The 25,925-nt window shown below is 59.6% G+C and overlaps 10 protein-coding genes across 10 annotated transcripts; 5 read left to right on the top strand and 5 right to left on the bottom strand.

The window, feature by feature from the left end:
* Window positions 1-314: 314 nt before the first annotated feature.
* On the bottom strand, window positions 315-2,859 carry BJ171DRAFT_460915 (GMC oxidoreductase-domain-containing protein). Its single transcript, XM_053108457.1, has 4 exons — window positions 2,521-2,859; window positions 2,112-2,307; window positions 705-1,907; window positions 315-578 (listed from the first exon to the last, which is right to left on the bottom strand). The coding sequence occupies exons 1-4, from the start codon at window positions 2,825-2,827 to the stop codon at window positions 497-499; spliced, it is 1,788 nt and encodes a 595-aa protein (XP_052964903.1). The 5' UTR covers window positions 2,828-2,859; the 3' UTR covers window positions 315-496.
* A 746-nt stretch (window positions 2,860-3,605) lies between these two features.
* Window positions 3,606-6,080, bottom strand: BJ171DRAFT_512161 (uncharacterized protein; the record flags this gene model as incomplete). Its single annotated transcript, XM_053111641.1, has 1 exon — window positions 3,606-6,080. A coding segment is annotated over exon 1 (2,011 nt), but the record flags the coding sequence as incomplete, so codon positions are not given.
* A 154-nt stretch (window positions 6,081-6,234) lies between these two features.
* On the bottom strand, window positions 6,235-6,720 carry BJ171DRAFT_512160 (uncharacterized protein; the record flags this gene model as incomplete). The annotated part of the gene is made up of 1 exon (XM_053111640.1): window positions 6,235-6,720. A coding segment is annotated over one exon (486 nt), but the record flags the coding sequence as incomplete, so codon positions are not given.
* Window positions 6,721-7,411: 691 nt separating this feature from the next.
* BJ171DRAFT_583635 (uncharacterized protein) lies at window positions 7,412-8,125 on the bottom strand (the record flags this gene model as incomplete). The annotated part of the gene is made up of 1 exon (XM_053114263.1): window positions 7,412-8,125. One exon carries the CDS (start codon window positions 8,123-8,125, stop codon window positions 7,412-7,414), a length of 714 nt encoding a protein of 237 aa, XP_052964900.1.
* Window positions 8,126-8,406: 281 nt separating this feature from the next.
* On the top strand, window positions 8,407-9,509 carry BJ171DRAFT_625859 (uncharacterized protein; the record flags this gene model as incomplete). The annotated part of the gene is made up of 1 exon (XM_053115515.1): window positions 8,407-9,509. The coding sequence occupies one exon, from the start codon at window positions 8,407-8,409 to the stop codon at window positions 9,145-9,147; it is 741 nt and encodes a 246-aa protein (XP_052964899.1). The 3' UTR covers window positions 9,148-9,509.
* Window positions 9,510-10,609: 1,100 nt separating this feature from the next.
* On the top strand, window positions 10,610-11,785 carry BJ171DRAFT_583633 (uncharacterized protein; the record flags this gene model as incomplete). The annotated part of the gene is made up of 4 exons (XM_053114262.1): window positions 10,610-10,798; window positions 10,916-11,110; window positions 11,328-11,557; window positions 11,692-11,785. 4 exons carry the CDS (start codon window positions 10,610-10,612, stop codon window positions 11,783-11,785), a joined length of 708 nt encoding a protein of 235 aa, XP_052964898.1.
* A 774-nt stretch (window positions 11,786-12,559) lies between these two features.
* On the top strand, window positions 12,560-13,382 carry BJ171DRAFT_625855 (uncharacterized protein; the record flags this gene model as incomplete). Its single annotated transcript, XM_053115514.1, has 1 exon — window positions 12,560-13,382. Exon 1 carries the CDS (start codon window positions 12,582-12,584, stop codon window positions 13,380-13,382), a length of 801 nt encoding a protein of 266 aa, XP_052964897.1. The 5' UTR covers window positions 12,560-12,581.
* A 336-nt stretch (window positions 13,383-13,718) lies between these two features.
* On the top strand, window positions 13,719-15,892 carry BJ171DRAFT_512157 (TLC domain-containing protein). The gene is made up of 5 exons (XM_053111639.1): window positions 13,719-14,233; window positions 14,380-14,485; window positions 14,775-14,824; window positions 15,047-15,192; window positions 15,497-15,892. The coding sequence occupies exons 1-5, from the start codon at window positions 13,878-13,880 to the stop codon at window positions 15,652-15,654; spliced, it is 816 nt and encodes a 271-aa protein (XP_052964896.1). The 5' UTR covers window positions 13,719-13,877; the 3' UTR covers window positions 15,655-15,892.
* A 138-nt stretch (window positions 15,893-16,030) lies between these two features.
* BJ171DRAFT_512155 (putative LEC14B protein) lies at window positions 16,031-19,515 on the bottom strand. The gene is made up of 12 exons (XM_053111638.1): window positions 19,215-19,515; window positions 19,024-19,096; window positions 18,635-18,760; window positions 18,408-18,538; window positions 18,146-18,215; window positions 17,967-18,032; window positions 17,788-17,857; window positions 17,553-17,670; window positions 17,415-17,437; window positions 17,243-17,293; window positions 16,938-17,090; window positions 16,031-16,651 (listed from the first exon to the last, which is right to left on the bottom strand). Exons 1-12 carry the CDS (start codon window positions 19,431-19,433, stop codon window positions 16,360-16,362), a joined length of 1,392 nt encoding a protein of 463 aa, XP_052964895.1. The 5' UTR covers window positions 19,434-19,515; the 3' UTR covers window positions 16,031-16,359.
* Window positions 19,516-20,962: 1,447 nt separating this feature from the next.
* On the top strand, window positions 20,963-24,800 carry BJ171DRAFT_562370 (serine dehydratase alpha chain-domain-containing protein; the record flags this gene model as incomplete). The annotated part of the gene is made up of 13 exons (XM_053113266.1): window positions 20,963-21,157; window positions 21,194-21,257; window positions 21,427-21,477; window positions 21,575-21,666; window positions 21,761-21,902; window positions 22,075-22,145; window positions 22,290-22,556; window positions 22,688-22,845; window positions 22,978-23,153; window positions 23,423-23,437; window positions 23,581-23,876; window positions 24,127-24,348; window positions 24,523-24,800. 13 exons carry the CDS (start codon window positions 20,963-20,965, stop codon window positions 24,541-24,543), a joined length of 1,770 nt encoding a protein of 589 aa, XP_052964894.1. The 3' UTR covers window positions 24,544-24,800.
* Window positions 24,801-25,925: the final 1,125 nt, after the last annotated feature.

Below are 25,925 nucleotides of genomic sequence, written 5' to 3'. Positions count from 1 at the left end.
CGCGTCTGGCCGTGTTCTGGCTGTGTTCTGGCTGTGTTCTGGCTGTGTTCAGGCCGACGAGGGGCAAATGCTGTCGGATGAATGGGGTTCGCACTGTCGGATGAATGGGGTTCGCACTGTCGGATGAATGGGGTTCGTGCGGGTTCTTGGCGGATGGAAAGAGAGAGGGGGGAGAATATCAAGCAATCCGGTGATGCCGCCTCTCTGCGACTGTCGTCTGGAACATGCTGGACCACGACCCGCATTGGACCGCAGCGCGGAAAGACGGACATTCGGAGCGAGGACAGAGTATCCGCCAACGGACATTCGTACGGATGAGATGGTGCGTGTTTGCCGACGACGTTGCCCGGCAAGGACAGCAGGGGACGGACACAGCAAGAAGAGCAAAAGAACCAAAGTCGGCCGAGGGAGTAATGAGGCCAGAATAGACCACTTATGCAATGCGAACACGGTCGATGCAACGGGGTCAGCGCAGCAGGACCAACGGACGCAGCGTTTACAACTTGGCTTGCTCGCCCATGCGCTGCTTCATGGCCTGGGCGACCGAGAATGCCATGCTGTAGACCGTGATCATCGGGCTGGAGAGAGACGAGTCGGGCTCCGTTAATCGCGGCTGATTCCGCATATGCACCCAACACACTTGAATGCACCTGGTCCACTGGATACATCATCCATACCACCATCACCCGCAGGCGGGTACTTACTTGACCCCGCTGGCCGTAGGGAACAGGCTCGTGTCGCCGACCCAGAGGTTCTGCACCTCCCAGGTCTCACCCGTCGGCTGCACAGCTCCGAGGTCTGGCCGGCCCGCCATGACACAGCTGCCCATTTGGTGGGCACTCAGCAGCGAGCCATTCAGGTTGCGGAAGCCCCTGGCATGCACCTGTCGAGTCCAGGCACGGAACCGCTCGCTACCAATCTCCGCCTGGACATCGATCGGCCCGTCGCCCTCAACCCGATACGGCGAGGTGCCAGTCTGGTCGATGAGGATCTCGCGCGCCCCGGCCGCAAGCAGGACCTCGGCCGAGGTCTGCACGCCCATTGCCAGGGTGTCCGAGTCGAAGCGGCCCAGGCGGTAGCGGATCACCGGGTTGCCATCGGTGTCGAGCGAGACACTGCCCTGCGAGTCCTTGTCGCGAGCAAGCACAATCATGCTGCTCATGTTGGGGAACCTGAGCATCCCGAGCTTCGAGTCCAGAGGCCCGTTCCAAGGACAGCCCAACGAGGCAATGCTGGTGTGCGAGGCTGGCACCTCCAGCTTGGCGCCGTAGTGCTTCCCGTCTCGGTCTGCAATCTGATTCGACAGCGCCGTCATGATCGACCCTTCGAACATCTTGACCGGCTCGGGGAACACTCCCACGACCGCGTGGACGGGATGCAGATGAAGCTTGGACCCAATGTGCCGGTTCTTGAGTCCCGACCGCAGCAGCAGCGCCGGGGTGTGGATGCTGCCGCAGGAAGAGACGACATGCTTGGCCTTGACCCGAAGCTGCGTCTGGCCCGAGTGAAGCCATCCCGAGACGCCGACCGCCTTTCCGTTCTCAATCAGTACTCGTTCGACAAAGCACGACTGTACAAAGCGGGCTCCATGGCGCTCGGCATCCCGCAGCCAACTGGCGTCGCTACTCTGCTTGGTCTCGGAGGGACAGCCAAAGAAGCACGACCCGCACGAGTGCGGCTTGTGGCCTGTGTTTTGCGGGATCGAGTCACAGTGGTATCCCAGGCGGCGGCAGCCATCGAGCAGGATTTGGTTCCCTGAGTTGTGTTGGATGGAGTCGATTCCCACGCCCATCCGCTCGAGCACAGTGTCGATGCCTTGCTGAAACTCGTTCGTGAGCAAGTGGGGTAGATGGAATCGTTCGCTCCACTCCTCGAGCAGATGCTTGGGTGGAACGAGAGAAGCCGACCTGGAACAGGAATCTGTCAGCATTGAAAGGTCTATTGCCCGATCGCCTCCCCAGATCAGATCAGGGCAGCAAGTTATTCAACGAGCAGGCTCTCTCACATACTCGACTCGACTCGACATTGCTCGTACGCTCAACCCTCCGATGCAGGCACAAATCCTCTCCCTCCTCTGGCTACTGCCTACCGCCAGCCTTGACTGCACTCACCAGTTGATCCGGCTCCCGCCGCCCCAGGTCGACCCGGCGACGATGGTGATGCTCCCGTCTTCGCTCTGGCAGAGCACCGCATTCTCGCAGAACTGCTGGAGAGATTCGCCCTCGACCAGGGACAGCTTGGTTGGGTGCACGTAGCTTCCCTTCTCGAGAACAACGACCCTGTGACCGGCCTGGGCGAGCTGAGCGGCTGTCGAGCGTGCGAGTGCCGCGATGAGCAGGATGAAGATGATGGAGGAGAACGTCAGGTGCTGCACGGACCTCGATGTGAATCTTGGATATCACATCTGCAGATCGACGGCGGCAATGGCGGAAGATCCAGCCCCGCGCTCTAACACCCTGTCGACTAACGATGCAGTAAACCAGACAAGATGCCAGAGAGGATGCGGCCAGGCTTGCTCACCGATAATGCCTCCGCCGCAACCGCTGCCGACGATCACCACGTCCGCCTCGAGCTCGACAAGGTTTTCAGGATTGCCCACATCAAACTCCAAGAACCGCGTCGGCGGCTGGAACGTGCTGGCGTCCAGCGGACGGTCAGGAATGTTGGGGCCAGGGTACCCGAGCAAGTCCCAGGTGGGGTTCCAGGCCGCAAACTGGGCCAGGCCCGAGCTGACGCCGGGATGAGGGCATGCATAGAACGGAACCATCGCGAGCTTCTTGAAGACATGAAAGATCTTGCGGGTGAGGGGCAAGACTGAGTGCTTCATTCGGAGCAGGCCCTGGGCACGTTGCGCCGACGACCACTCCGGGAAGCTGAAGAGGCACGTCCGCGGATCGGACCAGCCCATGAGGATGCCGGTGCCGGCGCTGGTGGAGAGAAGGTCCAGGGCCAGCAGCAATTCGTTGTAGACCGAGTGGGTGAGGCCCTCCTGGACCCAACGGACGACATTGTCGGTCAGGGCCGGAGTGAAGGTGAGCTGGGCAAACTGGACCAGGGCCGGAATCTGGGCATCGAACGGCACAGAGTCGGCCGGGGCGTGGGCGACGCTGGGTGCATCTGTGGGTGCATCTGTGGGTGCATCTGTGGGTGCATCTGCGGACAGTCGGGCGCGGTGTAAACGTTCGAGATCTGCCCGGTATTGCTCGATGAGCCGCTGGGTGTCCTGCTCCGACAAGGTCGCCGCAAAGGTGCCGAGGAGGGCGGAGAGAACACGGAACTGGCGCTCAGAGAGAGGCTTCTTGGGCTGGAATGTTTTTGACATGGTCGCGGGTTTCGTCGGATGGGAGTGCAAGATGGGGGGGGAGGGAGGGCTTGGGCCAAGACGGCAGGTTTCCAAGGCCTGGTCATGGGACGACACCGCACGGTGCACCAGAGCGCCAGAACGGGATTTCAGCTGATCGGAGCCACCCAAGCGAGAGTCGGCGGCTTGGGGATGGCAATGCCTGGATGGACTCGTCACCCGATGGATGCGAGTGGCTCAATGATAAAAGTGCTCAATGGAGTGGAGATATCAATTATATTGTGTCGCTGCCGGGCCGCCGACCACAACCGTGTCAGGGTCCGGGCAGATGTGTATCCAAAAAGTGAAGGTCGGCGGTGCAAGTGCTGCTGCTGCTGGTGGTGGTGGTGGTGGTGGTGGTGTGGGCGACCAGCCAACGAGGATGCTTCATTGGCTGGAGCTGTGTCGCTGTCGTCCAGAGATCGACGGGGACAATGTGTCCAGCGGGCCAGAGGAGCTTGGAGATGTTGCCTGGTTGCTGCGTCCGCACGAGCTTCGCGAGAATGAAATATGTACATGAAGTGAAGTCTGGGTGCGAGCGATCGCTGGCGATTGTACTTGGGCCTTGCTTGGACCTGCGGGGTGTCGTCAAGACCCGATCAGGATGCTGCGTGTGCCGGCTGCCTCGAGGACCCGCATGGCCCGGACCACCGTCAGCGGAGAGAGGCACGGAGGAGGCGATACGAGGATGGTCGAGAGGGCCGGCGCCGAGAGGGAGGTGTGGAGGGCGTGGATGATTCCGTCGGTCCACATCGCCAGGTCCAGGCTGCTGCCGTCGTCGGGCAGCCCGTTGCTGGGTCGCCCTTCACCGGCTGCCGCAAAGACCAGCGACAGAACCGACACCCAGATCTGCACCATCGACACCATGAGGTGCCACGGCGAGACCGAGGCTGCCAAAGACAGGGTCGCTGCTGCTGATGTTGTCGATGTTGCTGATGTCGCTGTCGGTGTTGTTGGTGTTGTTGCTGATGTTGTTGATGAGAAGGGTGCTGAGGAGGTTGTTGTTGGGAACGCTGCGGAGAGCGTCGTCGAGAGTGGTGTTGAAGGTGTTGTTGAGGATGTGGCCGAGGACGGCAAGGGTGTGGTCGCTGGCTGGGAATAGAGCCGACGACAGGAACGGGATGCCGTCACAGGCCGGGGTGCTGTCGAGTCCCCGGCCAGAGTCAACGACCGACCCACCAGCGCCGCCAAGAGCGACCCCAACGTCGCCGCCGTCCACAAGTGGAGGCGAGAGGCTGGAGGGGCACCAGGCCAGCTGCCCGGGGGCGATCGAGACATCCACGCCAGCATTGCCTCGGCGGGAGAGCAGGGTGGACTCCGCGGCAGGGACACCCCGTCAGAGCCACGACCGTCGACGCTGTGGTCGTCGTCGTCGTCGTCGTGATTGTCGTCAGTGTGGGTATCGGCGTCCGTGACATCTGCGTGCGCCGCGCCGTCGCTCAACATGCATCCATCGCCATGGACAACCACACTGGCCCTGCTCGTTCCGATGGCGCCGAGTCGGTCGCTGATACGGGCGATGCGGCCCCGGGAGGCGGCACGGCCAATACGAGCAACGTCAGCGAGACCATCGGCCCCGCACCGCCGACACTGACACAGGCGACCACATCCCTGCGCGCAGTGGCCTGCGGGACAGAGATGCGCCGCCACAACATCCACGACCGTGGTCAGTTGCTGTGAAGTCGGCGGCCGGGGCGGCACGGACCGGCGCGGTGAGCGAGGAGCTTGCGACGGACGCGGCGGACACGCAGACGGCGGACGCTGACGACACATGGACGGCCATGGCAGAGACTCGGGTGTTGGGAGCGCTGTCGGCTCGCCAAGTCCACCTGTGAGAGGAGAGAGGGGAGAGAGTGAGTGGGTCACAGCCAGAGCGGCTGTCGAGAGGGTTGTCTGTGGAGGCGTGGAGAGTGTGGCGGGCGGTTGCGGTGAGAATGAGAACGGTGCGTAGGTTGGTGCTGCAAGCGGCAGTGCTGCAAATGGCAGTGTCGTGGACGACGGGTGCGAGAACGAAGAGAACGGAGTGCACGGCAGCAAGGCGGCCGGCGACCCCGGAGTGAGCACGTCTGGGGGAGGAGTGAGCAGGTCCAGCAGTGGGCTGAAGGTCGGCGTGGTTGCGGGAGGAGTGACTGTCGATGAGAACGGCGACAGGGCCAAGCCCGAGGCCAACAGCCCCTGGGTCGGGACAGGGAGACCCGTGGGACCGAGTGCAAGTGTCGATGGCAGACGGTCGGTGCTTGCGATGGCGGTGGTGGTGCTGGTGGAGGCATGCTGGTGGGTGGGCGGGAACAGAGCGGCGGCGCTTGGCGGCGACAGCGAGGCGAGAAAGTCGGCCCCGTCAGTACTCAGGTTGTCGAGCGACAGGAACTCGGATGCAATGCTTCCGTCACTTGGCGACGACAGGTCGGCCGGGTGGAACAGATCGACCGACCACAGCGCGTGGCTCGACGGAGGAACGGAATCGTACGAGCTCGGTCCGACCGACAAGGGATGGTCCAGATCACCCAGATGCATCGGGAACAGATCGCTGGGACAGGAGCCCGCGAGCAGCGACGGAGGGACGTCCTGTGAGAACAGCGGGACATCCTGGCTGTCGGAAAGACCAAACATGTCCTGGAACTCCACGGAGGCATGTGAGGTGGCGTGGGGCGGCGTGGCCAATTCGGCATCGGCAGATGACAGAATGTCGGGGTCGTTGGTTGTGTGGTTGGTGGTTGTGGTGTGGTTGGTGGTGGTGTGGTTGGTGGTGGTGTGGTTGGTGGTGGTGTGGTTGGTGGTGGTGTCGCTGCATTCCATGCTGCTGTTGGTGGTGCTGGGGGCCGGACCTGCCTGCATCGCCGACGCCAATGCGCTGAGCTGGTCCTGCAGCGCACGGACCTGGCTGGACATGGCGCTCAGCTGGTCGTGCAGCTGCGAGTTCTGGTCCTCGAGGAGCTTGACCCGCTTGCAGACGGCCCTGTTCTCCTCGACAAGCAGCGAGTTCTGCGACTCGAGATCCTCGACGTGCTTGCGCTTCTTCTCGCGCGAGTTGTGGGCCGAGATGCGGTTGCGCTCCATGCGAGCCTTGAGGATCTCGGAGCGATCGACGGCGGAGCGGGAGCGGCTGGCCAGAACCGGGTTGGTGGGCGGATTCGTTGGTGGGTTCGCAGCTGGACGAGAGGGGCCGTGAGCCGACAGGGCATTGAGCGGCAGGGCTGGAAGGAGGTCTTGGTGCGTCGGTGGGCACGAGACCGACTGAGTGTGTGGGCTGTCGGGAAGCTCGAGGTCGGCGCTTGGAGATGAGTTGGAGCTGGATCGAGACGGCGATGAGGCTGGCGAGGCTGGCGAGTCCGAGGCCGCTGCCGTCGATGGAGACGGCGAGAGCATTGGAGGATCAAAGAGCATGAAGTCGTGCGACGACAGGAGCGACTGGACCCACGGGCCAAAGCCCGGGTGCGCTGACGGGTCGGCAGTGCCAGTTGGCGTTGGTGTTGGTGTTGGCGGCATCGCGGATGGATGACTCTGCTGTTGCGCTGGCGGTTTCGCACAGCAGCGGAAGTGTATGGGCGTGATCTAGCGTTCTGGTGAGTATATCGGGGCTCTGGATGATGCCCTCGTTGCTGCCCTCGTTGCTGGTCTCGCTGGTGAGGCAGCTCGTTGAAGCGGTGCGCTGTCGCTGCTGCCGAGATCAGGGTGAAGTCGGCACCAGAAACAGCGGAGAGCGGCCGTATTTCAGATGGGGAAGGACGTGCGCAGCTCCAACTGGAGGCCGGCGATTGGCTGGCGGATGCGCAGCACAATGCCAAGCCCTCGCTCGGCGGCGTCTCGGCGACACCTCGCTGGGCTGCGCCTCTCTCGGCTGCGCGGATGGTGGCGGGTCGTTGCAGCCACACTCGAATCACTTCGAATTGCTTCGATGCTCAACCAACAACAGCCGCAATGATATTCATACAGAATGATGGCAGTAACATTTGCACAAAATACAAGAACAATCCAATGGCAGTCCTACGGCAATCTCAACGGCAGTCCCGATGGCAGTTCCAACGGCAATCCCAATGGAAATTGCACTTTCAGCACCATCATCGGCGCTGCTCAGTCCCAGTCCGGGTCCCACCCGTGCCCCGCCACCGCCATGCCCCGCGACCGCCACCATGGACTTCCATAGGACACCACAAGCTCATCTCCGGCCCGCACCGGTTCGCCAAGCACCCAGCAGCCCATCCGCAGGTTGCCCGAGGCAGTGTCGCGATAGGCGTCGAAACATACATTGGGCCGGCACGCGATCCCGCGAAAGTCGTTGATGAATCGGGCCTCGTTGCCGGCGTCCTTGGCGTCGATCGAGTACATTCCAAACAGATGCAGATCGTAGTCCGAGTGTGGTCGGGCTGCTGCACCGCCGTCGTTGTCGCTGTCGTCGTCTTCCTCGACGTAGAGTTCTCCGACATAGTCCATCACGAAGCTGTGTGGCGGCAGATCGTGGGCCGCAAACAGTCCATATCCGTTCTGCGCATGGATTGGATGGCCAGCGTCGTCGATCTTGCGGATCTCGACTCTGGGATGGGGCCCATCCATGTCCTCGCCGGCGTACTTGATGAGCTCGCCTTCTTCTTTGGCATCGAATCCGGGCGGATCACTTTGGCCGTCGACAGATGCTGAGTAGCAGAATGGCCAGCCGGTCTTGAGGAACCCGGGGACGCTTGGGCTCCAACGCGAGCGGGCGATGAACTGGGCCCCGGCGGGCCATCCTCTGGGCACGGTGAGTCCATCAGCCGGCCCGCCTCGGCGCCGATTGCCGAAGGAAGCCATGTCGGTCTTGGCGTGTCGCTGCGATCGCAAGTGTCTGATTGCTGTCGGCGCTGCGTTTGTGCCGGGGGCGGCGATCGGAGCAGATGTCCGGTTGTGGGCCTTCCAGCCGAGAGCGGGGCTTGGCGGGTGGCGACGCGGCGGATGTGCTCCGAGTATTTGAAGCCATCGGGCCGAACATTCTCCAGACTTCATCGCCATCTCGATCTCGTCCCCTGCACCACATCGCCATCTCGATCTCCAAACACCGCTGCGACCCGCTCTCCAAGCCTCGGCCAACCACCATGAATCCATCGCCCGAATATCCCGTCAGCGACTCGCCCGACCCCTCGTCCATCACCGAAGAGGCCTCGACCAGCGCTTCCCCGAACGGCAAGCAGCTTAGCCGCGCTGCCCTGCGGATGGTCATGATCAACATCATCGCACCGATTGTCATCTATGCCGTCGCTGTCCTGTACCTCTCCGTTATCGTTTCGCTCATTCTCTCGGGCCTGCCTCCGCTGCTCGAGTCGCTCTACCACGTCATCCGGGAGCGCCAGATTGATCTGATCGCCGTCAACATGGTCCTCTCCATTGTCATCTCGGTCGTCGTTGTCGTCGTAACCTCGGACCCACGCCTGCTTCTCGTCAAGGACTCGATCAACACCGTCCTGCTGGGCATCCTCTTTGGCGCCTCCGTCTTGTTCAAGCAGAACCTGATCTGGCGCTACAACGTCCAGTGGAACAGCCACAACCCCAAGGAGCTCGAGCGGCTCAATACAATCTGGGAGACCAAGCCTGCTGTCCGCAGGGTCACCAACATCATGTCGCTGGTGTACGGCGTCAGCTTCTGCATCGAAGCCGGCATCCGCGTCGTCTTGATCTATACGATCCCGCTGAACATCATGGTCTATGTCTCCCCACTGTTGTTGCTCCTGTGCTTTGCCCTGGTCGGCCTTTGGTCGTACTTTTTCGTTCGCTGGGCTCGCGCAAAGAACCAGTCGCAGTCGGCCGAGGCTCAGCCCCTGGATCCCGGATTGAAGTGAGCTGCTCGCATCACTTCACAGCCAGGACGAGGTTTCGCGGCTGGATCCAAAAGGGTTTCCCTCCTCCGGTCCGATGTCTCATCCGATCCCCGGATTTTGGTTCTTGCTCCCCCGGTTCTTGCGACACCCCTCCGCCTCCAGAGCTCCAATGCACTGTTCATCACGCCGCAGTCCCATCATACCTTCTCCCTCCCACTACAGCTTTCGCGCTTGCTTCATTAGTGGCCTACCCATGCTCTTACCGCTGAGTTAGAGAGATGAGACACTACTCGCCTACACGAATATCCGCTCACATCTTGTCCTTGTCGATTTTGGAATCGGGGCTGGACTTTGGTGGCTTGCAATATAGTTTCTGAACTGAACCAGGTGCTGGGGTGCTCGGATGGTGTGATGGGAGCTCCCGGCCATGTTCCCTGTGGGTACGATCCTCTGGGAAGCTCCTTCTGGTACGAATCGTGGACTCTGGGACTTTGACGGTGCAGAGGCATGCACACCAAGTTCGCGAGTGAGACGGCATTCGCATCGCAAGGTGTTCTGCGTTGCAGATCTGAGTCCATCCGAGGCAGAGTGCACGAGCCATCCCCAGGACTCGAGCAGCGAACTCACTCGTCCGTATCCCATCGGCCAGCTGGTCCGGCCTCGGCACTCTCGGGTCCTCGTGCAATCCCACGAGCTCTTCATGGGCCCACCAGCACAAGGCAGGCTATGAACGAAGTATCTCACCAGACCTCCCCATCTTGCCTCTTGCCCACAGCTGCCATCGACGCCCTTTCGCCTTTTTTGCTCCTTTCGCCGCCGAGACTGCCGTCAACCACAACAGCAAACCGTCTGGTCCACATTGAACTGAGCCTCTCAGCTGCACTTGACCTGTCCGGTCTGCCCTCACCTCAAGAGACAGCACATCTTGGGCGCTCACCTCGTCCTTGTATCTGTCCCTCGTGAAAGCCAGATGGCCCCATAGCACCGGCGGCGCTCTGTACTCTGTTTTCAGCGACCGGACAGGAAGTGAGCTCCTCACAACCATTCGCTCGCCCCGGATGACAGAGGCATGACGCTGACAACCGCTTCCCGTCACCATGTGGTCATGGATTGTTTGTGACCGCAACTTGTGGGTGGTAATCTGTCGCAGACATGCGCTGTGTGGACTGGTGTTCGTCGTGAGCAGGCCCACTCCAGCTCTGGAGCATGAGAACGGACGGAGGCGTGCGGAGAAGGAGAAACTGGGCTGTGCTGTCGCCAGGAGGCGGCGAGGACAGAGCGAAATTGTCTTGACGACGTCGCTGGCAGTACTTCCGTCAGCGAAAATGGATGAGCGTGCTCGAGGACGACCTCGGGGATATATAAATGGGGTGTTGGGTCGACCCTCCAGCCAAGAGTCACATCCAGGCGAGCAGTCTCCCAGACAACAACAGCCAACCTCGACCCACTGCTCTCATCCACTCTCCACTTCAATCCCCGTGCCATGAGAATCTTTGCCAAGGTCTTTGCCTTCCTCCTTTCGGCTGGCTTCGTCTTCGGTGCCCCGATGGGAGCCAGCTCTGGCGGTATCCTCGACCTCATCCTGGACAACACCCTCGGCCCTCTGATTGCCCCCATCACGGGTCTGGAGTGTGGCATCCAGGCCATCACGGCGGTTGCCACTGTCTGCGAGGTGAGCAATCAAGCGCGCCTCGGATTCATTCGTTAGATCACCAGGGCCCAGCTTGCTAACTCGCCTCCTGTCCTGTCCCACGGCCCACCATCTACTCTGATTTGGTCCAATCTATAGCAATGCAAGTTCAACCCCTTCGACGTTGCTGGTGTGATCATCCAGGTCGTCACCACCCTGGACTTTTCCGAAGACAGCATCAAGAGCATTGAAGGCAAGATCAACAAGATCATCCTCGGCTTCACCAACGAGCTGTGTGCTGACCCCAACTGCTACAAGACTCTCGAGGCCCAAGCCCTCGCTGTCTATGACAAGGTAATAACCTCGCCCCCCCCCCATGAATCCGAAGGGCTCGAGATCATGACCTGAGAAGGCGCTTGGCTCAAGAAGTACTTGAACAGGGTCGCATGCTATCTGGCTCTGCTGATTCAGCCTTGCATGGCGGCTTCAGTCGGACCAGGATGCTCTCGTGCAATCCTTCATTCAATACTGACTCTGTCTTTGTGCTGAAACGACTACCATAAACCTCCAGTGCTCCAAGCTGGTCGAGGAGTTTGTCCCCGAGATTGTCGGTATCGATGACGCTGTCTTCAAGTCCCTCCTGCCCACTCTCTTGCTGCCCGATCACAACCCCCTCTGCATCAAGGATCCCTCCACCAACTGCTATTGCGGCATCGAAATCCTCGAGAACTTTGAAAAGGTCATGCTGCCTTCCTACTGGCAGGGCACCTTTGACCCCAACCAGCTCTCGATCTGCTCTAGGTGGGTGTCGAGACTCGATTTAGTGGTTCTGCGCCCCCTACTGTTGCTGGTGGTGGTTTTGATTTGCGAAGAGTGTGCAGGCTGAGCGACGAATCATCTTGTTGACACTTGCCTGTACCATCCAACTCCTCCAGCTGCTTCGACTCTGCCATCCTCTCGCTCGGCAACAGCACCCTCACCCAAAACTTCAACAACAAGTGCCCCAACGTCGTCCCCATCCCTATCTAAGCGGCAGAGCGTCCTCGTATCCTTCAATGTCTATCTGGATCTATATCGCTCGACCATCGACTCCCTCCATAGATATGGCCCGTCTCCAACCTTCCCGAATTTCTATGTGAACCCACCCCACTCGTCGTGTTGCAAAACCAAAGAACAGCCCGCTATGACTTTGTACGTGCCCTATGATTGAATCTAAAATGAATATACATCGTTCTCGAAGTGAAATCAGCAGGCCCTATTTGAACCACCCTCTCTGGATGGATGGATGGATGGATCAATGAATGGATGGATGGGATTCACACATCCATAATCCATAATCCATAATCCATAATCCATAATCCATAATCCATAATCCATAATCCATAATCCATAATCCATAATCCATAACCGCCCTCCATCATATCCTCGTTTTCTGCGGCAGCCACATGTCCCAAGACACGTTTCTGGTGATTCCTTGTGCCCCAATCCGATTTGGCGACCAGCGGCGTGGCACAGACCGGCCGCACGTCCTCCCTTGGCTTGCCCTGGCTGCTCGCGGACCACGTTCGCAATCAGGAGCCGGTGTGCAATCAACCATGCGGGCGGCGGCCGAGGGCATGCAGGGTCCAGAAACGACCAATCGTTTCCGAAAGCAGCGTCCGCTTGCGTTTTTGGATTGAATGCCCCTCAAAACCAAGGCCGCCCTCCTCGCTTCGTTCTGCGAACATTCCGTTTTCTCCGCGCTCTTGGCCTCTTGCTGAACTCCGTCGAACCACCCACCATCGCTCCCAAACCCTCCGGACCCGCGTCGTCCCAGCAATCCACCATGAGTACCGCATCGAACCAGCAGGCGGCCCTGTTTGGCAGCTCCAGCGCCGACAACGATCCCGAGAATCGCCAAAAGATGCGACGGGCCATCATCCAGCTCGTCGGCATCAACATCATCGCCCCCGTCGTCATCAACTTGGTCGTCATGCGCTTTGCTCCACCCATCGTGTCCATGGCGCTCTCGGGTGTGCCTTCGCTCCTGGCGGCGCTATACCGCATTGTGATCCACCGGCAGCTGGATATTATCGCTGCTTTTGTGGTCGTATCCATCGCCATCTCGATCACCGTCGTTGCGCTCAACACCGACCCGCGCTGGCTCCTCCTGAAGGACTCGATCGAGCACTTTGTCCTTGGCCTCGTCTTCATCGTCTCGATTTGGTTCAAGCAAAACCTGCTCTGGCGCTATAACGTTCAATGGCGCGGCACCGACCCGGCTGCACTCGAGCGGCTCAAGACCATGTGGGAGACCCGTCCGGCCATCCGCAAGGTCACGAACGTCATGTCGCTGGTCTATGGCATCGGGTTCTGCGTCGAGGCCGCCATCCGAGTCGGGCTCATCTTTGTTCTCCCCACAAACGTCATGTCGATTGTTTCGCCTCTCCTTGGACTGGGCTTTTTGATCCTGGCCGCTGTCTGGACCCGTCACTTCATTCGCCGGCTGAGGGAAAAGTACCACAACGGACAATTGGCTGCTCCAACCCAGGCCCAGCCCGTCGCTGCCGCTGCGGCTGTCGTTGTTCCAAGCCAGCAGCAGCCCCCAGCCGCCGGCGTTGAGGTAGCCCCGTCCCAAGGAGCTTGAGCACTCGACAAGCGGTCGCCGAGAAGCGAACTGGCTGGCAAGCCGGTGGCCCGGTGGAAATAGACCTCGATACTCTCATCATTTTGCGCCGTATGCCTGGATCTGTACCCAGCAAGGTCGATCCCAGCTATGAGCCGGGCGACTCAGACCCGCCAGTCCGAGAGAAAGTGCACAGATCTCGCTCTTCCACACCGCATCGCCGCTGGGATTGTGGCATCGCAGTGCGTCTCCAGAACCCGGAAAGGTGCCACGCAGGACCCCATGGCCAGGGTGTCTGCTTCGTTTTGGCCGTTTCATTGTCCAGGCGCCGACCTGCCAGCCAGTCCCTGCCCGGCCCCTCGATCATTCCATTGCTCCATCTCGTGGCTGCCGATCCGTTCTATCGGCCGATCTGCTCTGCCCCTGCGAGTCTGACACTGCAGCCATCTCTCTTCCCGGCACCATCCATTGGCTTTGGCGACCGCTTGTCGAGTCCACCGCGCACGATTCACTGCCATGGAGACTCTATCTGCTCTGCTCGGCCCGATCTACTCGGCTCCGCTCTGGCCCGACTTTTTCAGCTCGATCGGCCTCCCTCGGCTCGCATACCATTTCACCACGCTGCTCACAAGCGCCATCTGCTGCCATGCCATCTTCCTGGTGTCGTTTCCGATCTCCCGGACCTTCTTTGCTTCCTATCGCGCTTTGAGGGGATACTCGGTCATCAACTGGCCGATCCACTGCGTCTCGATGGCCTTTTCGACCACCATCCTGATGCTGGCGGCGCCGATGCTCCTGGACCAGGAGCTCCGCCATGATCGAGTCTTTGGCAACAACTCCTATTCGGGAACAGTCCTGGCGATAGCCTGCGGGTACAGCTCCGTCTCTGTTCTCCTCGGACATCCTCGCCGCTGCTTGGTCGCTCTTGGCTGAAGAATGCCGTGCAATTGGTCGACCGAAGTGATCAAGCTGGCGATGAATTAACAGGCCCACGGCTCCCTGCCCTTCCCTCTGGCAGATACTTTCTCTGGGACTCGCTCATCGTGCTGTCGTACGTCCACGAGGCCGGCGTCGGCTTTGTCATCCACGGCTTTTCCTGCCTTCTCACCTACGTGACGTCCTTTGTAAGTCCAGGACCATTTGCCAGCCCAGACGATCGGTTTGCTGATGCTGATGCTGATGCTGATGCTGATGCTGATGCTGATGCTGATGCTGATGCTGATGCTGATGCTGATGCTGATGCTGATGCTGATGCTGATCAAATCGCACGCTGGGGCTGTTGCTGGCATCGGGCGGATGGATGCGAGCAAGAGCCAAGATCGCGTCCGAATCCACCAAGACGCAACTGGGAGGCTCTCACCGGTGCGGGGAAGGGAGCTGTGCGCGCTGACCGATCTGTTCTCTGGTTTGCAGAGACCCGTTTTGAATTTTTACGGTGCCGTCTTTCTGATGTTTGAACTGAGGTACAATCTCTGAAGCCGGGGAGAGGCGCCTGTGCAAGCTGTGGTTGCAAATGCACCATCGGGGGCCCATGGTTCTGGCTTGATGGCAGGATTGGCAGTCAAGATCGACAGAGCGCAAGACCTCGCCATGTCTTCTGGTCAACCGATCCGCTGCTATGCTGTCCGGACGATCATCATCTGACCTCATCTGGCCTCATCTGGCCTCGCCTTGTCCCTCCTCAGCACCCCGTTCCTGAATGTGCACTGGTTCTGCGACAAGATGAACCTCAGCGGAAGCCGCATCCAGTGGATCAACGGCATCGTTCTGCTGCTGACCTTCTTTGGCGGCCGCATCGTCTTTGGCCTCACCATGTCGTACTGTTTCTGGGGTAGGTCGTTCTTCAAGCTCAGCACCGATGCATGCATGTGGGAAACGTGTGGAGAGTACTCAATATCAAGCGGCGAGGCCGCTGGGCGGCATTTACTGCAACAAAGACGGTCCTCGGGGCCGGAGACATGGTGATGGTTGTGTATCAGGATGGGTATCAGGATGGGTATCAGGATGGGTATCAGGATGGGTATCAGGATGGGTATCAGGATGTGCGCTTCGCCCGTTGTCGCTCACAATCCCCTCGTGTTCCAATCGACCGCCGGGTCTGCATTATCCACGGGCCTGCGTCATCCACGGGCCAGTCGACATGCTCGCCGAGTGGGATCGCGTGCCCTTGGTTGTCTCGGGAATCTACTGCGTCTCCAACATTGTCCTCAACATCCTGAACATCTTCTGGTTCCACAAGATGATATCTGCTGTCCGCAAGCGGTTCATCGACGACAAGCCCCACAAGGAATAGAGGACCGGGCGCCATCAAACGCGAATGGGCAGCATACTGCCGCACAAATCGGCGGCCGTGATGATGCATGGATGATGGAGGGATGGGCATGGCTTGAGCGCGAGCGACATGAACCGAGGCGCTCTGTTTGGTTCGCTCGAGAGCCTTCTTCTGGATCGTCAATGAACAGAATGCGTTTCCAAGTATGTGCAAGAACACCACTTGTCTGCCGGGTTTACCTGTCCAGTGAGTGTGGCTGTGGCATCACAGCATCGAACAGCAACGAATGGCAGCTGTGTCCTGGAATCTCCACGGACAGCAAGCATCCGGAGGAGCTGCCACGCAATTCAGAGCGATATTCAGAGCGATTCAGGACAATTGAGGGCTTGGAACGACGATCCGATTGCCCGGCATGGCAATAAGCAAGCTCATATCCAGCGACTGGCCATCCGATCATATATTGGAACAAGACGTGGGGTGTCGCTCTTGCGGCGTACTAGAAGCCCCAAGAAGCACTGTTCCGTGCTTGCATGCACAAAACTGTGGCCAATAGTCAGCGTGGGATGGACAGGAAGAGTAGATAGTCCCGACGGATGGGAAGGTGAGGGAGGGAGAGATGTGACTGCCACTGGGAGCTCAGGCCAGCCCAGTTTAGGTCAGGTCAGGTCAGGTCAGGTCAGGTCAGGTCAGGTCAGGTCAGGTCAGGTCGGTTCCGTTCAGCCAGGGTCAGCAGCTTCGACGGAAGGTATGCAGTCCCAGAGAGCCAGCTGTGCCCGGCGTGATGGTGCCCCAGTTGGACGAGATGATGAAGGGTAGATACGGATGCCAGCTGACGTCGCGCGTGCAGATGTTTGGGTCGCTGGTGGGATCGAACGATGAGTACGGGTCGTGGTGGGGCTCATGCAGCCGCCGGAATCGCTTTGGTATCGCCGAGAACACATGCACCGGCTTCGAGGTGCTGGTATCATGAGAGTCAAAGATGTGGATTCTGCCGTTGGACGAGCCCGTGTAGATGAACCTGTGGTCGCCATCGTTGGTGCCGTCGAGTTGCAGGAAGAGGCAGTGGACCGAGAGGCACCAGAGCCGACAAATCACCGACATGCAAATCGGCAGTGCATCGAGCACACCAAACCATGCATGGGTTAGTTAGTGCAAGCGGCGTCCCACTTCGGCAGGCCATCAGAAAATGCGGTCTGGCGATACCGAGTCAACAAACGCGAGTGATATTCAGCCTGAGACTACTGCTTTAGAATGAGTGCGTCGGTCCTTCACGAGCCACGGAACAACAGACAACAGTGACTGACCTTTGTCCTGTGGTGTGAAGAGGCGAAAAGTAGCACCGAATCAAGGTGTGGAGGACACGGTGGCCCATGTATGTTGCAACGGAGCAATCCATGGGATGCTTGCGGCTTCCTGGAACAAAGCGGTATCCATGCCAGCGATAGTCAAACCCGGATCTGATGGAAGGGATAGTACACGAAGTAAAATGATGGTGTCATTGAAGTGTGAGCATGCCCCCCTCCCCCCGGAAATCGACAGACATGGTCTGCGGCGACCGTCAGTCGGGGCGACTCGAATTGGTCGTATTGCTTGCCGCAGGCGATCTTACCTGGTTTCGATCTTGCAAGCTCTCACTGCAGATTCGCCTGTGTGCATTTTCCTGGAGAAGCCGTCGACAACATAGTGTTAGCTGGCGATTGGGAAATGGCGCATACCATCAGCCTATTGCTGCATTCTTCCGTTCTGGGTCGAAGACGATGGCGACTTTCAAGCAGATATACCGAATGTCCCACAGTCGGAGGGTCTAACGAGCCAATAGGCGATCGGTTAGCCGAAATCCGGATCGCAGTTGCTGAGGGGAGGGGGGATTGTGCATACGAACACCAGCCAAGACGCTCGAGACGACAGAGTGAACGTACTTGGTCCTTGCCGTTGGAGATGCAGTTACGGCCATCATTTTTGGAGGAAACGAAGGTGATGCCTTCAGAGTGTCCAGACAGAACACCACATGTATCCGACGAGAACATGCGACGGTCCCTGCACGTAGGCCAGCGGCGGGGGGGGGAGCAGTTATAGACCGGTGAAGCCAGGCCCAGCGCCACTGTGGTAAACTGGCGTCGACAGATTTAAGCATGCTGCATGAAAGGGACCTACCAAACTTTGACAAAGGTGTCGTCCGAGCCGGAGAAGATGACATTCGGCGCCGTCGCATCTGCGAAGCAAACTGGGGTGGTGGCGGCGGTGTTGCCGGAGCACGTGAGCTGTCGCAACATAACCCAGCAGAGCTTTGGCGTTATGGGCATCCGGGCCCGTGCCTCTTTACAGAAACATACCCGAATTGATATCCGAACTGTGTGCCATGTACTCGTTGACCTTCCTCTGGGACTGGAGATCGTAAACTGTTCCATGCCGATGTGCGCCGATTTTGGACAAGCATTGAGTATCCGCCTCGCCGCCTGAGCTACATCAATCGCTGGAGCGGATGCGTGCATGAGCCGAGGAGTCAACTCACCGATGATGGTGCCGGAGTTGGTGCCCACGACAATCTCTCGGCTGTCGTGCGAGAAGCGAACGGACCAGATCTATTGAACCACAGGATCGAAAAGGAAGTCAGCCAGACGACCGCAGTTCCAAGCCCAGCCCAGCACAGTCCAGCCACGATACCGATCCATTCGAGAGCACCGGCTGGGGGGCTGGGAATCCGCTGCGAGTCGAGCGGAGATGGGTTGTCTTGGGACTGCGCCGCATCGACTGGTGGAGAACACAAGACTCACACCCAGCCCAAAGTCTTCGCTGAGCTTGATTGGAATGCTCTGCTGTTCGGATCCGTCGACATGAGCCAGATAGATGACTGGGGTGATGGAGGAGTGCGCCAGAAACCGGTTGTCGGTGGTCATGGCGCAGTCTGGAAAGCGAGCACAGTTTCAGCGGAGCGGAAGGAGAGCATGTTTTGGCTTGGCCGTGTCACGAGTCGATGAGCCCCTAGTTCATGAAGGCGTACCAGTGATGGTCCAGCGAAATTGACCGCCGCGAATTGCCTTGTGTTTGGTAAAGCCCATGTTGCCATCCACTTTGTAGATATGAACCATGTTGTTGTGGGTGGCAGAGTAGAACAGCGAGCCGTCATCTGGAATGGAGAGGTGGCGCGAGGAAGGATCAGGAACACGGACGACAGGCAAGTTTGCCGATGCGGCAAGGGCAGAGTCGATGGCGATGCTGGGGCGAGTCCAAGAGCCGACGGTGCCCAGCGATGCAGGCCTAGGCCGATCAAGGCAGACAGGCGTGTGGGGCGTAATCCATGCACGCGCACGACGCTGCCAGGATTTCAAATGCAACAAGCCCGGCGGAAAAAGGGGGAGGCCAGCCGCCGGAATTGCAGAGATGCCGTACCGGAAAACTGCCCAGAGTAGACTCGGGAGCTGGACTCTTGGAGCGGACCGAGCGAGCTGGTGGGAATCAGTCTCTGTGCAGACAGCAGTTGCGGCGGTTGGTACGGGGAGGAGCAAAGGTCAGGAAAGTCCACCGAGGCAAGAATAAAGCAGCCGGTGCATGGGCAGCGGAACGGCTTTTGAGCCACGAACCTGCCCGATGGCGCTCGTCCTTGCGACGCCCAGGAGCTCACGCTGCTTGAGCAGCGACGTGAGCGAGAGCGACAGCGACTCGGAGAGGTCCAGAGTGAGAGGCCGCAGAGGGGCATCGTTGGCACGGCTGTGGTTGAGAGTGTCTTCTTCGGGCGGCTCGCCGGACAGCGGGGCGGACTGGATGCCGAGCCGCAGTCTCAGCTCGTAGAGCGCCTCCATGGTCGTCAGCCCATCCTCGACTTCGGATCCATCATCATCATCATCGTCATCGTCGCTGTCGTCGTCGTCGTCATCATCATCATATTCGCCGTCGTCGTCGTCGTCGTCGTCGTCGTCGTCGTCGTTGTCGTCGCCATCGTTGTCATCGCCATCACCATCGTTGTCGACATAAATGTCAATATACTCGATCTCGCCGACGCCATCCTCATCGAGCTCTTCTTCGTCAATGCCGTCTACGTCAATATCATCGTCGTCAACATCATCCTCGTCGATGTCCTCAACCCCATCGAACCAGTCGCCATCGTCGTCGTCATCGCTGTCGTGGGCTGGCTCGGCGCGCTCGTCGATGTGTCTGGAGTGGGCAGGAGATGATGCCGTGCTGGCCTCGCCGTTATCTGGATCGGCATCTTCACTGCCCGCATCGCTGGAGCTTCTGTTGTAGAGGACAGCTATTGGTCTGCGTTGGCTATGGGCGAGGGCTTGGGCATGGTGGCTGAGCGCCGTTAGCTGCTGCTGCTCGTCGGCGTGGAGGGACTCGGACTGAGGAGCCTGGATCTGCGCGCTCCTGAACCCAGTCGCCGCGGAATGGCCAGATCCGCTCGATCTGCAAGGGGCGATGGGCGGATCGCTGGTGGAGCCCTCTGACAGTGGGTCTTGCAGCGCATGGCCCGCGGACTCGTTGGGCGGCGTGCGGTGGTCCTTGGACATGGCGGTTGCGATGAGGGTGCCCTGTGGCAAGGCGAGCTGTGCAGCCCAGAGCGGAGGAAAGCCGGCGGGGCGGCACATGAGAGCGGCGGCTCGATCCGCACTGGAGCCGCACTGGACTCGCCCTGGATCCGCCCTGGATTGGAGAGCTGCTGCGCACGGGCCAGTGGGCCCAATGCGCGGTTGCTGTGCGCAAAAGGCGGCGCGGGACGCGATTGGGCGGGCACCGACAACGCCCTTTGCGAGCGACGGCGGCTTTCTTTTGGGCGAGGGCACGGCCGCAATGTCCTTTTGAAGAAGGCATGGGGGCCTTGCCTGCATGGGCCGTCCCGGTGTGCGACCATGGCCTCGTCGGCCTCGGATGTGATTGGGATTGCGTCGCTGCGCTGGCCGTCCCGGCCGGATCCGGTGTCTCTCGATCCCGATGCTGCGGGGGAGGGGAATCGCCGTTGTGGTCGTCCGTGTTGCCTTTAAAGGTCGGTGCATCTCGCACCGGCGACCGACGCTTGCCAGAAAACCAACCCTCCCGCACCAGCGACCGACACTTGCCAGAAAACCAACCCTCCCGCACCAGCGACCGACACTTGCCAGAAAACCAACCCTCCCGCACCAGCGACCGACACTTGCCAGAAACCCAAGCATCTCGCATCGCAAACCAACCCTCGTCTCGCTCCTCCCCGGTCGCTGGATCCTCACCCCGTCCGAGCCCCCTGCCAGCCTTCTCTGGACACAAACGCAAGCCCAGCCGCTCGTCTCCTTCTCCCGCAAGCCCCCGGCTCCCTCAACTTTCACCAACAGCATCTGGCCGTCTGCTCCCTACCGCTATGAGCTGGAGACTCGTTTCGTTCCTGCGTCCCCGCATGGTGTCCGGCCCCTCGCAGTGGCTCCTGCACTCTGCGCGGCCGCTCGCCCGCATCGGCACCACATCGCTCTCCCGAATGTCGTTCGTAACCAGCACCGGCGCTGCTGTCGGTGCCGGCGCTGTTTCCTCGTCAGCCACCCAGCCAAGCACCAGCGCCGTATCCCCATCGGGAGAGGAGGCCGAGGTCGTTCAGCACGCTGTCGTCAGTACCTTTGATCTGTTTTCGATTGGCATCGGGCCGTCGTCCTCACACACCGGTAAGCACAGGGGAGGCAGTGCCGCTGCACCGAGCAGGCGGCATCGCAGCGCTGTGTTCCAAGCGGATATGTTGTGTCAAGATCATCTGGCAATGTCCGTTGCTCGCCATATTGACCTCTCAGCCACTGTCGTTTCCGTTCAATATTTCGCAAACCATTCGATACCCAGTCGGTCCAATGAGAGCCGCCAAGATGTTTGTCGACGATCTGTCGCACTGCAGTGAGTATCGCATACGAGCCCCAGGATGCATCGCTCGGCCGATTGTCCAGACCGACGGGCGGCATCCTGATCCGGGGCTGCTCTCTTGGTGATCCAGATGCCCTGGAAACCGTCACCAAGATCAGAGTGGATCTGTACGGATCGCTGGCGCTCACCGGGGTTGGCCATGGAACCCCGCTGGCTATCTTGGTAAGCCTCGAGTGCCGACGTCTTCCACGATATGCACAGCTGGTTTTGTTGCGCCATGGTTTCTGACTCTGCGGAACCGCTCTGGGACAACTAGATGGGCTTGGAGGGCGAATCGCCGGACATGGTCGACGCCAAGTCCATCACTCGTCGGGTCAAGAACATCTACAACAAAAACACCCTGCACCTTGGCGGAACCCACCGGGTCGCCTTCCACCCGCACCAAGAGCTCGTGTTCCGTATGTGATCGATCGCCCGACAGCACTTTCATGAGTCCGAGGAAGGAAAGGAGCGTTTGTCCACCGGGCAAAGCTCACAACCAGCGAGCCACGATATCATTGCAGAGGGAAAGCAGATCTGCCGTCCAGCCGTTCTGGCAACCTGACTGTCATTCTCGCTGGATATGCACAGATTATCGTGAATCGCTGCCCCAGCATCCGAACGGCATGCGCTTCACGGCCTTTGACAAGAACGGCGACATGGTAGGGCCAAGTCGTGTGGGATTCGGGTGGCGGTTTTGCCTTGAATCCGAGTGCTGAGCTGCTGTAGCACGTATGCAGGCATTCCGAGTCTGTTGCTCCTTCATCCTGTTGACTGTGCTGATTGCGCCGATCCGATTCGGATAGGTTGCCACGAACGAGTTCTTCTCGATCGGTGGAGGCTTTGTCGTCAACGAGCGCACAAAGATTGCCGCCAACTTCTTCTACAAGGACATGAACGGCGAGGAGCACTACGCCGAAACATCGGGATCCGAGAACTCGTCGGTGCTGAGCCGAGTCCAGTCCAAGCACGTCGTCGCTGCCTTGCCCTTCCACAATGCCGAGAGCCTGCTCAAGATTTGCGAGGCTCAGAATCTCACCATCGCCCAAGTGGTCTACAAGAACGAACTCCAGGTGAGCACGATGAGACGGAGAGAGGGATGCATACGATCCGGGGGGGAGGCGGAATGTGGAGCCACACAGATTATCCTCAGTGTGCTCGGCACTGCAAGCTGGAGTGCTGACGAGACCTGCGTGTCGATCAGTGGCGCTCGTCCGAAGAAATCCAGAAGCAGACCCTGGAGATCTGGAACGTCATGAACCAGAGCATCAACAACGGTATTCTTGCTCCGGAAGAGACCCTGCCCAACCAACTCAATGTCCGCAGACGAGCTCCTGCGCTCCATCAGAAGCTCATGCGAGGGTGAGTAGTGCGAGCCTCCTCTGCCGCTCGACATTAGCGACCCGCAGAGAGCAGTTCGTAATTTGGACGTGATGGCGAGATGCAGCCCTTATTCGTGCGCTTTACCAACTCTGTTTGATCGCGTTGCTGCAGCTTTGCCGAGTATGTCGGCGTCAACAGTTCGGCCGTTCCCACCGGCAACGGCACACTTGGCTCCGCGGCTGTCGAAAACATCAGCAACCAAGTTCGCCCACGAGGACAAAACACCTTCAAGAGAAGCCTGCCGGCACTCGATTGGATCTCGCTTTACGCCATTGCTGTGAATGAAGGTTTGTGCACAATGCCGAACAGGGTCGCTGACCTCATGGACTCGGGCGTTTTGCGTGATGGCGCAGTCACTTGAATGGAGTTTTACTGACGAGAGACCTCAATTGCCGACTGACTGTCTTGCTCTGCCAACTTGCTTGATTTACTTGGCGCGACCAACTTGCCTGGTTTACTTGGCTCAACCAACCTGCTCAACCAACCTGCTCAACCAACCTGCTCAACCAACCTGCTCAACCAACCTGCTCGGTCACTTGACTCGATCGTCGATCAGAAAACGCTGCTGGCGGTGCGTATTTGTGCCTCGCTGGTGGCTTGCGAGCTCGTTACAGCCTTGGCGACTCCAGCCTCGCCGATGCATTGGAGGCAGCCCTGCATTTCATGCGTTCTCAGTCACTCACCTGCCATGATCTCTGCGATTGTCTCTGGCAGGACGAGTTGTCACCGCCCCCACCAACGGAGCCGCAGGCACCATTCCGGCGGTGCTCAAATACTACCTCGAGTTCATCTGCCCATCTCCTGCCCAGGCCGAGAAGGACATTATTGAGTTTCTCCTGACGGCTGCGGCGATCGGTATGCTCTATAAGCGCGGAGCCTCCATCTCGGCCGCGGAGATGGGATGCCAAGGAGAAGTTGGCGTTGCATGCTCGATGGCTGCCGCCGCCTTCACAGCCGTGATGGGTGGAACTGCACAGCAGGTCGAGAACGCGGCTGAAATCGGCATGGAGGTATGGGCAAAGCTGGCTGAAACGTCACGAACGACGGGTGGAGTCTGCGCCAGCGTCGTTTGAGAGAGGGCGGAGGCAAGTCTGGGGTTACAATGGGCAGCCGAGTCTCAGACAAGCGAGGTCGTGAGGCGAGCATGACAGGGCACCATCTTGTCGCAACCGGCCAGAGCCAGATATCTCGCGGTGTTGTGTTGTAGTGCCCGACACATGGGAAGCGCTGGACTAACGACGATCTCGTTCAACACGCCAGCACAACCTCGGTCTCACCTGCGACCCGCCCCAGGGACTCGTCGTCATTCCCTGCATTGAGCGCAACGCACTCGCCGCTGTCAAGGCTGTCACTGCCGCGCAGCTGGCGCTCAACGGCGACGGCCACCACCGAGTCACTCTCGACCAAGTTATCGCAACGATGCGGGAAACCGGACACGACATGATGAGCAAGTACAAGGAGACCAGTGAAGGTGGTCTTGCGGTAAGCCGACTTTGAGCTGCAGCCGTGGTCGACACCGTCACGGTGACGATACTTCTTCTAGCACCCAATGGCGCCGAACTTGGAGGAGGATCCTGCATTCAATTGCAGCATGAGGCGATAGACTGCCTCCGCTGCTTGCTGGGACTGCGCTAACGATGGACGGTGGCGTTGCAGGTCAATGTGCCCGTATGCTGAGGGCCGCAAGCAGACACCGCGGCAAGGATCGCCGCATGACCTCGTATCCCAACGACTGGGCCGTGCTTCATCTCGAGTACGTTCAAAGAGCCTCGATAGCAAGCCGGTGTGGGGCCGCCGGTCTTGCATTGGTACAGGAGCCTTGAGGCGACCACAACCGACAAGGAAGGCGCAGAGCATGCCATGTCGACGGCGACGGGCGACACCAACGACATCCACAGAGACAGGAGGCCCTGAGGCTGAATAAATGGCGCGTCTATATATGCTGGCTCCGTTGCGTTGGACAGGGACTGTTGGCAGATGGATGTGCTGGTCCAATTCCATCGCAGTCGCCGTGGCTTCGATGGTGCGAGCGGAGATGGCGGATCGGAATGCTGTGTCGGAGATGGAATCTGGCTCGATCCAGGCTGCCACGTGCTTTGCATGTGACTGCGCCGCATGGGCCTGCCGGAACGGGACTGCGCGGATGCGGCGTGGGTGTCTGGGGAACCAGCCCCTTGCTGGGCGGAGCACGCGCTGGGCGGCGTGCTGCACAGCGCGGCACTGGGACTGTGTGGCGGGGTGCTGTCTGTGCTGCGTGGCGGCACAAGCCACACAGCCGCGTGCGCAGCGGGGGGCGGGTCCCGTGGCGGGCATTGTTTGTGTTCTGTGTCTGTTGCCATCGACCCCGGCTGTGTCACCGCGGTCTCGCTCGCGCCTCTCGCCTGTCTCTCGCCCGCTCTCGCCCGCCTCTCGCCCCTCGCCTGCTTTTCTTCTCATTTGAAATCGCCTTTGCCGTCCGCCCGTCTGGCCCCGCCGTCCTTCTCTCCATCGCCGCTGCCCTCTCTTTTTGCCTCTGCTCGGCCTCGGACTGCTTTCCACCCCCGTCTCCATCTCTATCTCCATCACTTACCGATTCTCCTTTCCTCAATCTCCACGATCTCTCCACAATCTCTCCACACGCTGCCACAGCGCCCATCGCCCATCGCCAGGAATATAACAAGCTCGCAAGAGGAACTCGCTCGTCGCTCTTCGGTTTTGTTCACTTCCTCTCCCTACCGCGAATAAAAAAAAAACGCCGCTCAAGCGCTATTCACTGGTTCTCCGTCTTGCTGTGAAGTCGGTATCCAAACGAGCTGCTGGTCTTTGGTTTTGGAAAGGCGTTGTCGGTGTGGACGTATCGTTGGCTTCCACAATCACTCCTTCAAGGGCACCGCTCTCTCTCTCCTCGGCAACCCTGCCATCTGCTCTTCTGGCCCCCCCCCCATCTTTGAACGACTTCAAGCCTCCATTTCCATCGCCCTTTTGCCTGGGTCTGCCATTTTCACCCCGCCTCCTCTGTCTGCTTGTCGGCTCGTGCTGATCAGGTTTTCTATTGACCCGGCGGCCCTCCCCTTCGTTTT

The sequence above is a fragment of the Polychytrium aggregatum genome (genome assembly GCF_025602895.1).
Source record: "Polychytrium aggregatum strain JEL109 chromosome Unknown BJ171scaffold_28, whole genome shotgun sequence".
NCBI classification, from domain to species: domain Eukaryota; kingdom Fungi; phylum Chytridiomycota; class Chytridiomycetes; order Polychytriales; genus Polychytrium; species Polychytrium aggregatum.
The sequence above is the reverse complement of the archived record's forward strand: the minus strand, read 5'-3'. Positions and strand labels throughout refer to the sequence as shown.